At 40.3% G+C, this 15,916-nt stretch overlaps 1 protein-coding gene across 1 annotated transcript in view; it reads left to right on the plus strand.

Moving 5' to 3' along the window:
* The window catches only part of nwd2 (NACHT and WD repeat domain containing 2), a 52,547-nt gene extending 36,631 nt beyond the window's left edge, over positions 1 to 15,916 (plus strand). Inside the window, exons 5-8 of the mRNA XM_078276534.1 lie at positions 1,334 to 1,537; positions 2,335 to 2,485; positions 5,479 to 6,068; positions 9,653 to 15,916. Of these exons, the coding sequence (XP_078132660.1) occupies positions 1,334 to 1,537; positions 2,335 to 2,485; positions 5,479 to 6,068; positions 9,653 to 13,549 (4,842 nt within the window). The 3' untranslated portion in view covers positions 13,550 to 15,916. The remainder of the gene's footprint in view (positions 1 to 1,333; positions 1,538 to 2,334; positions 2,486 to 5,478; positions 6,069 to 9,652) is intronic.

Genomic DNA, 15,916 nt, shown 5'->3' on the forward strand with positions numbered 1-15,916 from the left:
CATGTGCGTAGATGCCGAGGGGGAAGAATGGAGACTCATTAGAGCTTACAGTAGATATGCCATGTGGAGTGGGAGATAATGAAAAGGCCACTCATTAATTTGATGATGACTAATTATGCAGCTACTGTGTTGAGTGTTCTTGTTTCTTACTAAAAAGATGGTGGAAAGTGATTGTCGGTATTAGCTTTGGTGTATAAGACTGATGATGATGATGATGATAATGATAATGTCAGTGGTCGTGACGACAATAACAGTAACTTACAGCACAGAAGCACAATTATGTGAAATTTCACAGTCATAAATTCTCACAAATCTATAATATTTCTATCAATTTTATTTAAAACAGTGCCATATGTTCTATATATATATATATAAAGCAAATCTGTTCATTTCCTTAATACTACTGATTAATGAGCGTTACGAAATTTGGCAAAGGATGTGTATTTTACATAACATTTAAACAGAACAAATCAGAATGTTCTTACTGAAAACAATGAATTATGAGCAGGGACTGATATTGCACCTCAGTGCTTTTGAGGTACTGACTGTACCTCAAGTGCTGAAAGCATCAAATGTTTGGTCTTGTTTACTTATTATTTCCTCATTTAAATCATAATTGTGTTTGAATAGTATCATTATGGTATCAGTACGTACATGTAGTTATTAGTGAATGTGTGTGTGTGTGTGTGTGTGTGTGTGTGTGTGTGTGTGTGTGTGTGTGTGTGTGTGTGTGTGTGTGTGTGTGTGTGTGTGTGTGTGAGATGAGAGCGACAATGGCATGAGACAGATGGATGAACATCTGTGCTTGAGTGGTTGTCCACCTCAGTGCTTCTGAGCATTCGCCACTCTAAAGAGTAACGGGGCACAAAGTCAGCTCAACTTTTTTCTTATGTGTTGCAGAATTCAAACAGTAACAACTTAAACCTTTTTGCAAACATGACTGTTTCTACATGGGAAGAGAGGTGCAACATTTTCTTATTTAAACTGTTTAATGTGGCTTCGGTATAAATCAATTTCCATTTAAGATAGAGCTGTCAGTATGCACCATAGTGCTTACAGAGTGGGTATCGTGGTGGCAGGCCAGCTACACCCCTGATGTCACAAATTGGCTGGTAGATGTCCCAACTGCAGCACAGTTCCGCCTGTGGCTCTAAAATTGCCTTAAATAAGTCGCGCTGCATGCATCATTGACTCTAGTATTCACCCTGCGCCACTGATCCAAAAAATAGAGCCCCATAACAGTTTGAAGGATCATGATTATACACATTTCCCGTCTCTCTCTTTTTCACCTTCCCTGCCCTTTATCTTTCTTTCCTTCCTTCCCCCTCTTCAGGGTCTGGTGGGAGAAAAGTACGGCAGCATCCGAGTGCCAGGGGAGGTGGAATCAGCTGAGTTTGAAATGATCTTGGATGCAGCTGTGGAGGCGGGACTGGACACACACATCTTGGAAGAGTGGTACTGCAGGGATGAAAACTCTGTGCCACCCGCATACTACCTCAAACCCAAAGCCCAAATGCTTAAGAACTGCCAGAACTCTGTGAGTCCAGCTATCATGCTACCACTACAGGGGCAGAAAAGGGATTTGTTAGTGGTTGTTAGTCTTTCTGATATGTTATTTTACCCACAGGGTTGTTACTAAATAGAGATTTTAACAGTGCTGATAATGGATTATTGTCCTTGAGATCTGTGGTTTATGGATTAAATTATCCTTGAGGTACATATTTTATATGCACGTACAGAAAAGAAAAGCAGGTTGGTTTTGAGCTTGTGACAAAGTAGTTCAGCTCTTGAGCCTTTTCAAAGTCCTGTGCTTTACTGTTTGCCAATAAAAGGTTTTAGTATACATGCAAATGAGCCCATAAAATTAATTTAACAGAAATTAATTTTATATAAAACAGTTAAGCTTCTGAGTTCCACCTTCTTAAAAAAAATATCTGAATGAGTTTTGTTAAAGAATTGCATGATAATGTTGCCTTGAGTTTCACTTAAGTCATATAAACTTTACATTGTTGGCCAGTGAAGCCCTTTAACACACTTTAGGATGCTAAAAACATTCAGATATGAAAGTGTCATACTTGGAGAATCTCTCAAATCCTCTACTAGATAGCAGAATCACTCAAAAATCTAGTTTAACAGGTAATTTGAAAATAATTTGAAAAAAATACAGCAACCCAGCCCACATAAAGCACTCGTTCACAATATTCCTTTTGTTGTGGTACGTTTCTGCACAGTACATAAGAAAACGTGAATAACCACATTCCCTCAGTACGTGATGAGAGTCTCTGTCTAAAGAGTAAAGTCGACTGTCCTCTCCCTTCCCCCTGTCCTGCATAGATGGAGTCAAGCAGCGCAGCCAAGACCAAGAATGACAAGGCCTGGAGGAATGTGTCGGAGGAGATCAAGAGGATCTTTCGAACAGCGGTGCTGCAGCTTCAGGAGAAGGGGACCATGAAGAGCGCTCAGGCCAAGAAATTCCTTTGCTCTGGTTCGTTTCATGCTGACTGTTTCTTTCTTTTTCATGTCACGACTTTTTTTTTACAGCTAAGTGAGAAAGGGGGAAGACATGCAAGAAATTGTCACAGGTCGGATTCGAAACCTAGACCTCTGCGTCGAGGCTTAAACCTTTCAGTACATGTGCGCCTGCTCTACCCACTGACCCAACCCTGGCGCTGATAACTTCTTTTTAAGTTGGAACTAGTCTTACTGTCCGATGGGAACCTGACTTCTATTTCTCAGGGTTTCTGTTTGGTTTTTGAAAATACTGATTCATTTTTACGTGAAAAATAATGATTTGACCTTTAATTTATTGACACAAACGTAAAGCTCTGAATGCAAATAATGTAATTCTATGAAAAGCGACAACCTCGGCAATCGACAAGTAGCCTTAAACCAGCTTAGTGCGGTTCATTTAATGCCAATTACATGTTCCAGTCTCTGTAATAGGATGCTATGGTCAATAGTGTTGAATAAAGCATTAAGATCTAATAAGACAAGTACAGAGACAACTCCCCTGTCTGAAGCAATTAGAAGCTAATTTGTAATCTTCACCAATGCCATCTCTGTGCAATGATGCACTCTAAATCCTGACTGAAAATCCTCAAATAAACCATTGTTATGTAGAAAGTCACATAACTGATTAGCGACCACCTTCTCAAGGATCTTACATCGATCAGTCATTACTAAATTGGCTCCAGTTAGTACGCAGTAATGCAGCCGCTCGCCTTTTAACTAGTACAAGAAAACGGGAACATATAACACCTGTCTTGGCCTCTCTTCATTGGCTTCCTGTACATTTCAGAATTTCAAGATCTTATTGCTTGTCTTCAAGGCTTTAAATGGTTTGGCCCCTTTGTATCTGCCTGAAATTTTACATCGCTATACACTAGTCAGAACACTGAGGTCAACCAACCACTTGCTTTTATCCAAAAGCAAGTGGTTGGTAAGCTAGGCTAAAAAGTAGAGGCAATCAATCTTTTGCGGTGGGTGCTCCCATCCTCTGGAATAGCCTTCCATTGTATATTCGAGAGGCGCAGACTATATATACTTTTAAGTCCTTGCTAAAGACACACCTTTTTACTCTGGCCTTTGGTCCTAGCTGAGGTGGGCGTCTCAAATGTCTTTTAATGTTATTTGTAACTATGTATTTTTACATGATCATTTTTGTATTTGATATTCTGTCTTTTTTAGCACTTTGGTCAACCACAGTTGTTTAAATGTGCTATATAAATACATTTGAAATGGACATTGACATTAGAGAGAAAGGGGAGATTAGATATAGGTATATAGTAATGAAAATAATACTTACTAGTTTCGACAGTAGATCAAATAAGTAAAGGTGATATACAGGCAGCTTATTTCTCCTACAAAATCTAACAAATCGTACCTTTTATCAAACAGTATGTCTGATAGTTGTAATATTGTGTTACAGTGTATATCTGGTTAAAATAATATTTATACATATATACATAATGTATGAGAAAAAAATACTGATTTAAAAAAATACAAATCATTCACCTTCAGGAAAAGAAATCACATCGTGAAGGCCATATATTTAATGAAGAAGGTTGTTGTGTAGACTGACATCTTGTCACTTGGTAACAAGACATGAGACGCAATCAGGATCTGTCAGACTCAGCTCAGCAGATGACAGTGATTGACCGATCACATTGTATGTTCACATCTCAGTAATTCATCCAAACCGTGTTTTGCAATGACAGGTAAAAACAGAAAAGATTTTTTCTCTAGATTTTCTTTTCTAAAGAGATTTCCTAAGTGACATTTCAAGACTACTTTCCCCCTTTTTATTCTCGGTTTTTATTATTATTATTATTATTATTATTATTATTATTATTATGCAACATTTTCAGTGATTACCAGGCTAATTATTGAGGAACTTATATTTTTATTATTTTCTATTGAACATGGTTCTAAAAAACACAAATTATTTGCCACCAAAGGCGCCAATCTGAACTCTCCTATTAAGATCAAACATCAAAACAGAGAATCAAGTAAATGCATCTAAACGGTTATTCGCAGATTGTTGTACTTCTGCTGGTGTAAAGGGTATAAGCGAAAGCTAAAGGTACAACTCCAATATTTGAACAACTCCTCCCACTCTTTATTCTCACCGTGAGGTTGATTTTGCTCCATATCAGCTCCTGTCTGTAAAAGACTCCATTTGGCCATAACCCAGTTATTACTGAATTGTTTGAACAGTACTGAATTCATCTTTCAAGACATCTCTTGTTCTTTTCTCAGGTTCTCAGTCATTGTGGGAGAAGATTTAGGCAATAATTCAATAACAAGTCCTTGTTTTATACACCTCGCCCTGTTCTTATAGAGCAGGCACAACATGTAGCCTTTTTATGGTGATAATAAAGAACAAAACAAAACAAATTAAGTAATTGTAAGTTTCATAATTTCACATGAAAAGGAAGCACATTTTTGTGTCAGGAAACTGTAGTTTTTAATGCACTTTAATTGAGCACACTGGGCTTTAAGTGTAGCTTATTTGTACAGCCTAGAAGTTGTGCCGTCTCCTGGAACTTTACTTTCACACTTTTCTCTCTCCCACCTAATTAGTAAGCTACCACTAAACAGGAGATGCTGGCAGAATTCCAGTCAGCCAACTCTTTGTTGGGGAGCCTATACAGTTCAGTAGTGCAGGCTTATTTGATTTTATCTAGGCCTACTTTATTTCTTCTTAAATAAGGCTCAAGAGAAATCTATCTAATCGCAGGCTAAAGGCTTCTCAAATCTGTTCAGCTTTGCTCCTGAAAGAAATGTAAAACCTACATCTGTTATAGACATTTATCTTTAAATATTTTACATTGTAATCCATTGGTGGTGGTTCTTATCTGCATTAAGCCATTTTAGAACCTAACCAAACACAATGCTGTAATCTAAATTTTCAAAAGGTGATTTCATATAGGGATGTTGAGGAAGACTTGTAAGTTGTATTATTTTGTCTTATTTCAGCCTTGGAGGATGAATTAGACTTTGCCCTTGGAAAACAAACTCCTGCCTTTCTCAGGAAATGTGTCTGCTACATTCGCAAGATCGCCAACTTTGACCGCTTTGCCAAAATCCCTGAGATGACCCGATACATGGACATCGTGGTCGGCAGCGATCGCGTCATGCGCAACCAGGAAGCCTACGAACGCCTTCTAAAGGTACGGGACGAATTCATCCCCACAGTTGTTGCTGCCTCCAACCTCCGTGTCTATTCTTCAGTCACTCACTGCGACATGAAGTTAGGCTACTCCCAAGAAGTGGAGAGCCACTATGTAGAAGGTCTGTGTAAACAGTTCTACGAGGACATGGTGGATATCATCCAAGCCACGGTCCAGCAGAACTTTGACACAGAGACTGACCCGCTGTACGATGAGATTCTGCAGCAACTCTCCCTATGTAAAAGCTACGCAGCACTCTACGAGTTCAAGACCGAGTCTTTGGATTACGTACAAGAGTACCTTCTGACGTCCAAGGGGAGCAGAATGAGCCCTCTGGTGGTGTACGGGGGACCTTGTACTGGGAAGACACTGCTGCTGTCTGAGGTGGCCAAACAGGTGAGACATGATAGAGAGAATATAAAAAAATGATGGCCTTTCTCCTTTTGTGTGATTCCTGCCCCTCTTTCTCTCTCACTTTGGCCGGCTCTCGCAGTGTGGTCACGCTTGTGCTCGACTGTCTGTCAGATCTGAGCATGTCCATCTTTGTACCGCAGAGTATGAGGGGGCGTGCAACTGTTCATCTCTTATCATTAAACACTTGCTTGACCATCTGTGTGTCTGCCAAAAGACAGTCCATTGCCATGCACACGTCTCTAATTTCCTGTGAAGCCATACGCTTGTGTGTGCGTTCGTGCAAGCTCATGTGTGTGTGTGTGTGTGTGTGTGTGTGTGTGTGTGTGTGTGTGTGTGTGTGTGTGTGTGCGTATGTGTGTGTTTCCGTGTGCACTGTACACACATCTGTACATAGGTTTGCGTTTTTAGGCGTTTGTGCGAGAACATCTGTTGAGATTTCTGCATTGTCTGTGTACATTTGTTTTTTAAAGTGAACATGTGTGTAGCTCTGTTTGTGCACATGCACCACATTCTCTGTTCTTGCTCTGGCTTTGTGTGCGCCATCTGGCTGCCCGGCTACATTAGGATCACACCATGGCCAAGATCACACACACACACACACACACACACACACACACACACAGACATCACATTGATACAATCATTTATTGTAAGTGCCAGTCATATCATCCAAGTTCATTGTATAGTTGTATAAAATATTAGAAGGTACGATAACAGCAATAAAGCAATGATCAGAACCTAAACTTCAGCATTGAAGATTACCAGGGGAGTAAGAGTGAAAGTAAAAACAACACTTAATGTACATTCACACTCTCATAAAGCAGAGCCTAGTGATAGAGGTGACAAGTGAGGAAGGAGGTGTGTAAGAGAACATGGTAAAGGATTAAGGAGGAAAAAGAGAAAAAGGGATTTGATACAGAATTAGTTTATTTTGCTACAAATGAGTCTTTTTGCTTCACTGCAACAGCACCATGTGTCTCGTTTCCATCAGGGGAGTTTGCCTGTTTTTTTTTAGAACCTGTCCTGATTTTCTTGCCATAAACGTCTTTGTTCGTTCTTGTTTTCAATTCCAGGTGGATCTTTCAAAAGCTTCCTCGTAACATGCTGACAGTCACACTGTGTGAGAGTGGAAATACGTTTTTGTAAACAGAAAGAGAAAATCTGCTTCCGTAAATCATCAGAAACATTTTTAAGAAATTTACAAAAATGCAGATATCAATTTTACCCATTTAAATTTGACTAGTAATTATCCTAAAAAAACAGTGAATTGAAATGATTGTTTGCCTTATCAAATAGCATGCAGTATGTTTAAACTCTCCAGTCAACATTTAGTCCAGTTTTACATGTGAAACTGCAGACTTTACCATTTATTTAAAGGCTAAATAAAGGACTAGATCATGAAATGCGCTCCCAAAACCACTAGATGTAGTCTAATTCAGATGTTGGATGTTAATCACAGCTTTAGCATGACAATTGTAGTTTTTCACCACTGTATTGTCCTGTGTATTAATCTCCAGCCATTTAGTACTTACAGCAAGTTAAAATAAAACATGATAGTTTGAAACCCTATGTTGCCTTGGTGTTTGAAGGTCCGGAGAGAGGGATGTTATTAGATTTAGGCGAGACTAAAAGAGGTGCAGTGCTGTCCAAACAATTCAAAGGGTGAAGTGGTCTGGGGCCACTGTGCCACAACTCTGTGCTCAAGTCCACAGGGTGTAATTTACGCCTAACCTGTTTGGTTTGATTTATCTGAAACCTGGAGCATTTATGTCTTTATTTTTTTAGCTCAGACCACTCCAGATCTTTCAGAAACACAGGTCCTGTACTCCTCTGAGTGGACCGTGTTGTGGTTTGTTTGTTGTGTAATGCAAAAATTGACAAATTCATCCCTATTAATCTTTTCATCATAGCAATCATTTTCTTCAACATGATATAGTACAGGATATAGAATGTCCATTTTCTGTTTCTAGTTTCTCTATGACAAAGAAAAGCCAGTTGTAATATGTACAGCAGAATTTTCTTCTTGCAAAAATAGATTACTTTAATTTGTTGTGCATAGTAATAACCTTTAAATCACTTTAATCTACTTTACTAACTACAAACAAGGACACTCATTGTGGTTAGTAAAGAAGATAAAAGGGACTTACAGGTTAACACACCGAATTTTTGTCTGGTATTTGATTTATAATTGAAACCAGTCCACCGAGACAAGAGGAATCCAGGTCAAAATATCATCAAACATTTGTGGGACTCAGGGCAGAGCTTTGGGTTGCACGGTGATCTGCCTGTCAGTCGCAATGGGCTCTAAATGTATAAACAAAACACACAAATGTTTGTGTGTAAAAGAGTATGTATTTACAACTTTCTTACCAAATTAGATTTCTAAAAAGAATTAGCTGACTGTAATAAAGGAGAGGGATAATGTTATAGGGAATAATGAGGCATTTTTTTTGGAGCTCTAATCTTCTCAGTTCACCACAGTAACTCGTAGCCTTGTAGGCTGTGTAAAGATAACAGGTGTGTAAGGTTGCAATACAGATTTTCATGTCAGCAGCCAAATCGTTCACAGTTGCAGAATAAGAATAATACATATCAGATGATAAATTACAATAGCTGTTAAATAGACTCTTATAGCAAAATATACAGCAGTATGTAATTGGTTCCTAACAACCAATGCAATGGCTGCTTTGGCACAGTTAGTAAATATTGCCAATCTTCAGAGACTCTACTGAATTTCGGGCCCATTATAATGGCTGGCATTTACTGCACGTAAGAATCAGGTTAATTAAAGTTATGTAGAGTTTCCTTTGTCTGATTGTAATGGTGGGTGTTTGGCATGCAAATTCCCAAAAGCTATGATGAGAGAAAATGCATCCTGTACATCCTGCCATTTTATAGCACTATAATCTTGCCTTCCTGTTCTGAAGGTACATTGTAGCTGTATTCAATGTAACATGTGAGTTACATTTTAGTTGTAGATTATTTAAAATAAAAATGTGAATAATCTACTGACAGATCTGTCTGTCTGTGTGTGTGTCTCTCTCTCTCTCTCTCTCTCTCTCTCTCTCTCTCTCTCTCTCTCTCTCTCTCTCTCTCTCTCTCTCTCTCTCTCTCACACACACACACACACACACAGCTAAATGTGGAGTAGAAATCATCACTATTGCCCTAAAAGTGTCAAATACCATCTTTATGGTATTTGCTGGGCCATTTAATAAATTCATGAATGGTGGGAATATAATATCAATGAGGCCTCAAAACTTTGAGTAGTGCTCATATAATGTTTTTAATGATGAAAAAACACTTTGTGGATTTAATCTATGTATTACGTTGAGAATGTTTAAGGGCATTAGAAATTAACATTACTGAGATTTTTTGAGAGTTTGACCAGACCAAGCAGCATACAAATAAACATAAAAAATGTTCTCTATCTTAAGATATTTATTTTGCAGATTTGGTTTGCCTATGCCTATGTGCTATTAAAATATGGAATATCCAAAAAAAACTTATATAAAAAAAGATGATTCTCTATCTTCTAACAATCATCTCTCAATGCTGTTTTTCAGGCCTACACATGGCTGCAGAAAGAGATGGGCCCTGAAACCGACCCAGTGGTTATTGTCCGTTTTATTGGCTCCAGCCAGCTCTCCACAGACCTACGCACCCTCCTCCAGAGCATTTGTGAACAGATTGCAATAAACTACCGCTGCCTGATTCACTTTTTGCCTAACAAGATCCAGGAGATGAGGGAGCTCCTGATCAACCTTCTAGGAGAATCTTCATTCCACAGGCCCTTGGTCATTGTCCTGGATGCACTGGAGCAGCTCTCAGATGCCGATGAAGTACGCAAGCTGTGGTGGCTCCCCATACATCTGCCTCGGACAGTCCGTATTGTAGTCTCAACGTTACCCAATAAACATGGCATCCTGCAGAAGCTTCGACAGCTCATTCATGATGAGGGGTATTATGTGGAATTAATTCAGAGGGACCGCAAGGTCTGCAGCCAAACATTGAAACAGCAGTTGCTGGGGGTTAAAAGAAAGGTCACCTCAGGCCAACAGATCTATGTCAATGAAGCACTTGCCAAGTGTACATTGCCGATGTTTGTCAACCTCATCTACAGAGAAGTAGTTCATTGGAGGTCTCACAAAGATGTGGATGACAGGTCCCTGTGCTCAACAGTGCATGAAAGCATAGAACAGCTTTTCTACTCCGTGGAGAACAAGTTGGGCCAACGATTTGTCTTCAGGGCATTAGGGTATATCACCATGGCCAAGGCTGGGCTAACAGAGGTCGAGCTGGAAGATATTCTGTCCCTTGATAATATAGTTCTTGGTGATGTCATTGTGGCAACATACCTCAAAAACCCCTTGAGGATCTCTTATGATTTGGTTGCCAGGCTTAAAGAGGAGCTGGATGGTTATCTGGTGGAACGCCAGGTACGTAACGTCACCTTGATGGTTTGGGCAAACAGACACCTGCATCTCATTGCCCAGAAGCTGTATCTAAGCAACGAGGAAGACGTCCATCAAATGCACAGCCTACTCGCTGAGTACTTCCTGGGGGCATGGTCAGGAGGCAGGAAGAAGATCTTCACTTATGATAACAACCATTTCACTTCCCTGAATATATCTCATCACAAAAACCCCCACCAGCAGCAGTCCCATGAAAAAACATCCTCTGACAAGTACTCATATGACAGACAGACTCCAGAGCAGCCTTGGGTGTTCCAGTGCAATCTTTTGGAGCCTGACATTTTCTTTGTCAACCATAGGAAGATGACAGAGCTGGTGTACCACCTTACCAGGAGTGGGCGCACTGATGACCTCATGTTTGGTGTCATCATGAACTTCAGCTGGCTGTACACAATGATCAAGATTGGCCAGTTTGAAAAGGCTTTATCAGACATTGACCTAGCTTACAGCTACACCCAAGAAAAAGAACTAAAGTTCCTGGCCACCACTCTCCGTAGCATTAAGGTAAAAGTGCTGAATAGCCCAGCATCGCTGTCGGCTGAGCTGCAGCAAAGGCTTTTGCCAGTTGTCACCTCCCTCCCCAAGCTCAGACACCTCCTCCTTGAGTGTGACAAAGATGGCCCGAAGTACTGCTCCATTGTGCCTCTCCACTCCTCTATGGACGTCACATACAGTCCAGAGAGGCTTCCTCTGTGCTCTAGCTACATGCAGATTGTGGAGATCTTGCCCACTCTAGCACCAAACATAGTCCTTGTAGCCCTCGAAGATGGGTCTGTCAGCACCTGGGATGTAGAGAGCAGACAACTTCAAAGGCAGATCGACACAGCCAAATCCGTTGTGCTTGGAATCAGGCTAACCACTGATGAAAAGTATCTGGTCGTGGCCACAACCAAAAACACGCTGCTCATCTATGATAATCACAAGTCCTGCCTTTTATCTGAGGTTGAAATCAAGGGGTCCAAGCATGGTGGTGTCACTGGTGGGGTGGCCTTCATCAATGGTTTTACTCTGTCCACCCATCATGCTTTGGCTTGGCTTGAGGCTAGTAAAGAAGTCAACGTTATTGACCTACTCTACGGTTGGCCTCTCTACCAGTTCCATTGCTGGTACGAGGTGACTTGTGTTCAGTGCTCTCCGGATGGAATGTATGCCTTCTGTGGCCAGTACCTCAACACTGCATCCATCTTTCATCTGGGGAATGGGGACAAGTTGGCCACTGTGACCTCTGAGTTTTCTGGGGGATTTGTAAAGTCCATTCTAGTTCTGGACACCCTTCACCAAATGGTGATGGTTGACAATGAAGGAAGTTTGTCAGTATGGAACACCAAAGAGATCACCAACCCACGTCTGATGGAGGATTACGATTGTAGAGGGGATGACAGTGAAGTGGTGGGCATTGAGTTATCTGAGGACCAACGCTCCATTCTCATTTGCAAGGCCAGAAGTATCGAAGTTCTGGACACAAAAGTATGGAAAATGGTAGAGAAGTTCAAGGCCAAACGCACTGAACGCTTTGTGGCTGCTGTTCTCTCTAAGAATGGACAAAGCATTGTGGCCTCCATGGAGAACACCTCTTCCATCTTTGTCTGGAGGAGGGACAGTGGGCAATGCATGGCTAGCCTTATTGAGATCTCAGGGGCTATTGTCAAACTCATTAAATCAGCCCACCACAACCTGCTCCTTTCTGTTGCCAGCAGTGGAGTGCTGTCTGTTTGGGACATTGATATCATCACCGCCATGTCCAATATCGACAAAACAGGCAAAAAGATCCAGACCTTGCAGCTGACTGGCAGAGAGGATTATGTGTTTACCATGGACGGTTCAGAAGCTGTCCACAAGTGGAACTTCAGCACTGGCTTTATTGAGACCGTCTTTAAGCACGAGGGCATAGTGGAGAACTGTGTCCTAACCTCCTCAGGGGATCTCATGGTGACTTCAGATGATAAGTCCAGTCAGTACATCTGGCAAACCAACACAGGAGAAAACATCTTCCGCATCAATGGACAGAGAATATCACAGCTGTTAATCACCCACAATGACCAGTTTGTAGTGTCCCTCTGCGAGCAGAATGCCTCTAGAGTCTGGAGACTAGGGACTGGGCACAAAGTTTGCAACATTTTAGTCACCCTCCAGAATGCACTCGTTACCACAGCAAACACTTTCCTTGTGGGAACCTCCAAAAACAAGCTCCTCGCTGTCAGCCTGTGGTCGGGCAGTGTATCCAAGAAGTTTGTCTGTGATGATGGCATTACCATCGTCAACTTCAAGCTCATTCCTGACTGCCCTGACTGTGTTGTGTTCATCACATCCACAGAGACCATTTTCATCTGGAGTGTGGCAGATGAGTCAGTTTGCAGGCGAGTCCAGCTGCCAACCAATTTCCTCAAAAATCTAGAGGATTTCCAGATCTCACCCAATGGGAAACTAGGAATTGTCTCCAAAGGTGATGAGAATATTAATGTCCTGGATCTTCACAGCGGAAAGCTGAGGCTTGTCCATGCTGCTGGTATAATCTGGCGTCAGAAATTATCAAGAGACGGACGTTATCTAGTGTATATCTGTTTCCGGAACTGTGATGAAGACGATGATGCTGGTGTTGTGTCCAATTTGATCGTGATGCGCTTAGCTGATGGTAAGAGCATCGGCACATGCTCTCTATACAAGACGCCCACCTCCCTGTCTCTCTCCCAGCGAGCACTTAACATCATCATTGGCTTCGAGGACGGCAGTATTGGCACATACACAGTAGTGGATCGTGTGGATGCAGCTCTCAAGATAAAGATAGCCACCTCCAACAGCCGACAGATTGTCAACAATGCCTCGCAGAAGGTACGGCCAAAATGTGGCAACCATTCCTTTAAGACTGTTGCTGACTGCGTTTGGAGAGAGTCAACCGAGGTCTTCTCCAGGGACAGCCCTATCAACGTGTCTGACTCTGGGGAAGGTGAGTCGACCACGCCTACAAAAAAGACTGAACTTCTGCAGTGATAGGTGGAGATCAAAGAAGCAGGTGGAGTTAGGACAAGCAGGTGAAGATAGGTTAAAAGGTTTAGAATCTCTGGGGTTGCAGTTGATACTTGTTTACAGCCACGTGATTCAGCTGCAGATGTCAGCCCTCTGGGTAGTTAATGGGCCGACTCAACTTATGTATTACTTACTTCCAACTTATAATACAGTTTCTCTTTGTTTTTCACACAAAGACTGTTAGAAAAATTCTAAGTTTTTGAAAAAAAAGAAAGGTATATTCTGTGAGGTATTAGTTCGCCATTATGTGTCCTTTTGCATTTGAAGAACAAAGGTATTATTCAATTGTCTTGGTCAAACATTTTCAAAGCCATTCCAGTGATCTTAGGCCACTTTCATTTGACACTATCATTATTTACATTGTGCACATTAAGCCATAATGTTTAAGAGTAGATTTATGTTTGTATCAACATCAGTCGGTACTGTACAAAAAGGAAGAATTATGAACATATGTACATATCCCTTTCTGGCTGCTGCAATTTGTGCAACTCCTTAAAAATGTTATGTTGTGCTTAATGCAATCAAAGTGAGTGCCTGGAATTTAAAATGTTCTTTATGTGCAGATAACAAGATTTATGAAAATGCAGGGAATTTGTAAACACAGTATACACACATACATAATACTTGCATTGATGTTAAATCTACACGATTAGTGTACTGAAATCCAGTCAACAACACGAGAGACCGATGGCATTGCTCTTTGTAATGATAGTTGTAGAAATGTCTTGGAACAGTTTACGTCAATTTGGTGTGAATTTACCTGCAGTTCCATCAGTTTGTGTGCTGTTTGTTTTAAGGGAAACACCACTATTGAGCATAGTGTAGCATAGCACCATACACATTCACGCCTTAACCAGTGTACTTACTATAGATTTAGTGGAGTTTGTTCAGTTGTTCAGATAGAAAAGGAAGGAGTGGTAAGCCCAATGTTTCACTGAAACAACTTGGCCATGTGAATATATTTAGAGGTTTAGACAGTAGGTGGAAGCACTTTATGAGTGGTTTGTGAAATTATTTAAATGTATTCATATGAAACATTGTGTAAATCATTTAAAGTGATCTAGAGTTGTCTTAAAATAGGTATTGAATTTGCCTACAAAAATACACTAGACTATCCAGGTACTTGCAGGCTACAGCTAACTCACTTGAAATGCTACAGTCTCTGTTTATATGCCTGGTATCACTACAACAGTAAGATGCCGCTATCTTAACACCTGACAGCAGAGACAGGAACATTTGGAGATATATGGGATCAAATAAAGGCCAATAAGATTTTGAGCTTACAAAAATAAGACTGTCAAAATGTATAATAATAATATAACAAATTATAAACAGATGTATAATAATAGGAATATAAAAAATGTATCAACTGTGAGGTTACACAGAAGAAAAACTGTTTTTGTGAACATCCGAGTACAGATTCAAAGCAGAAATGTTACAGATGAACACACATTTAAGTTACATCTTTTGCTTTCATAGCCAAAAACATGACCAAAATTTACACTTTAAATTATTTATTTTTTTTACATTTACTTGTACTTTGTGCTTCAAATTTATACTCTATGATCGAACAAAAGCTGTTCTTTTTTCTGAGTCTTTAAATTTCCTCACTGTTGATATTTGTTCTGCACAAATATTATTTAAATATTCTGAAGTTCTTTCCACAAATAGATTTTTTTTTTGACACATTCACAGCCCACAGAAATGTGACCCTGGTAACATCATGACAGGCTGAAATAAAAGATCTGGTTTGCTGACAATCTAAAAGAATAGATGATGAGTTCATCTATGAGGTTGTACCTTGCAGGTACCGTGATCGCTTTCGTTAAGCATGTCTATAATAACCCAAAACGCAATTTTGAGCTCTGATGAAACCAATCATCTGCCAGGCATGACTGAAAATACCACACTTACACTTTGACATATACTTTTTAAGGGCTATTACATCTTATTGTATGTTTACTAGTTTTGAACTGTTGAGAGAACGGCCCTTGGATCATTTCAAACCAGGTAGCAGCATCAAGCGTTAAAATACTTTATCTCCCTACAACTCTTTCTAAATTGAAAAAAAAACAATTATATTATGTAATTGCCAAAGTCCCGATTATAGTTTGTGTTTAATTTTGTTGACTGTCTAATTTTTTTTAAAGGAACATACCGACTTATTGGGACTTTAGCTTATTCACCGTATCCCCCAGAGTTAGATAAGTCCATACATACCCTTCTCATCTCCGTGCGTGTTGTAACTCTGTCTGACGGTTCCACCGGTAGCTTAGCCTAGCACGGATCCTGAAGGTAATCGGTTCCAACTAGCCTACTGCTCCGAATAAG

The sequence above is a fragment of the Sander vitreus genome, chromosome 19 (genome assembly GCF_031162955.1).
Source record: "Sander vitreus isolate 19-12246 chromosome 19, sanVit1, whole genome shotgun sequence".
NCBI classification, from domain to species: domain Eukaryota; kingdom Metazoa; phylum Chordata; class Actinopteri; order Perciformes; family Percidae; genus Sander; species Sander vitreus.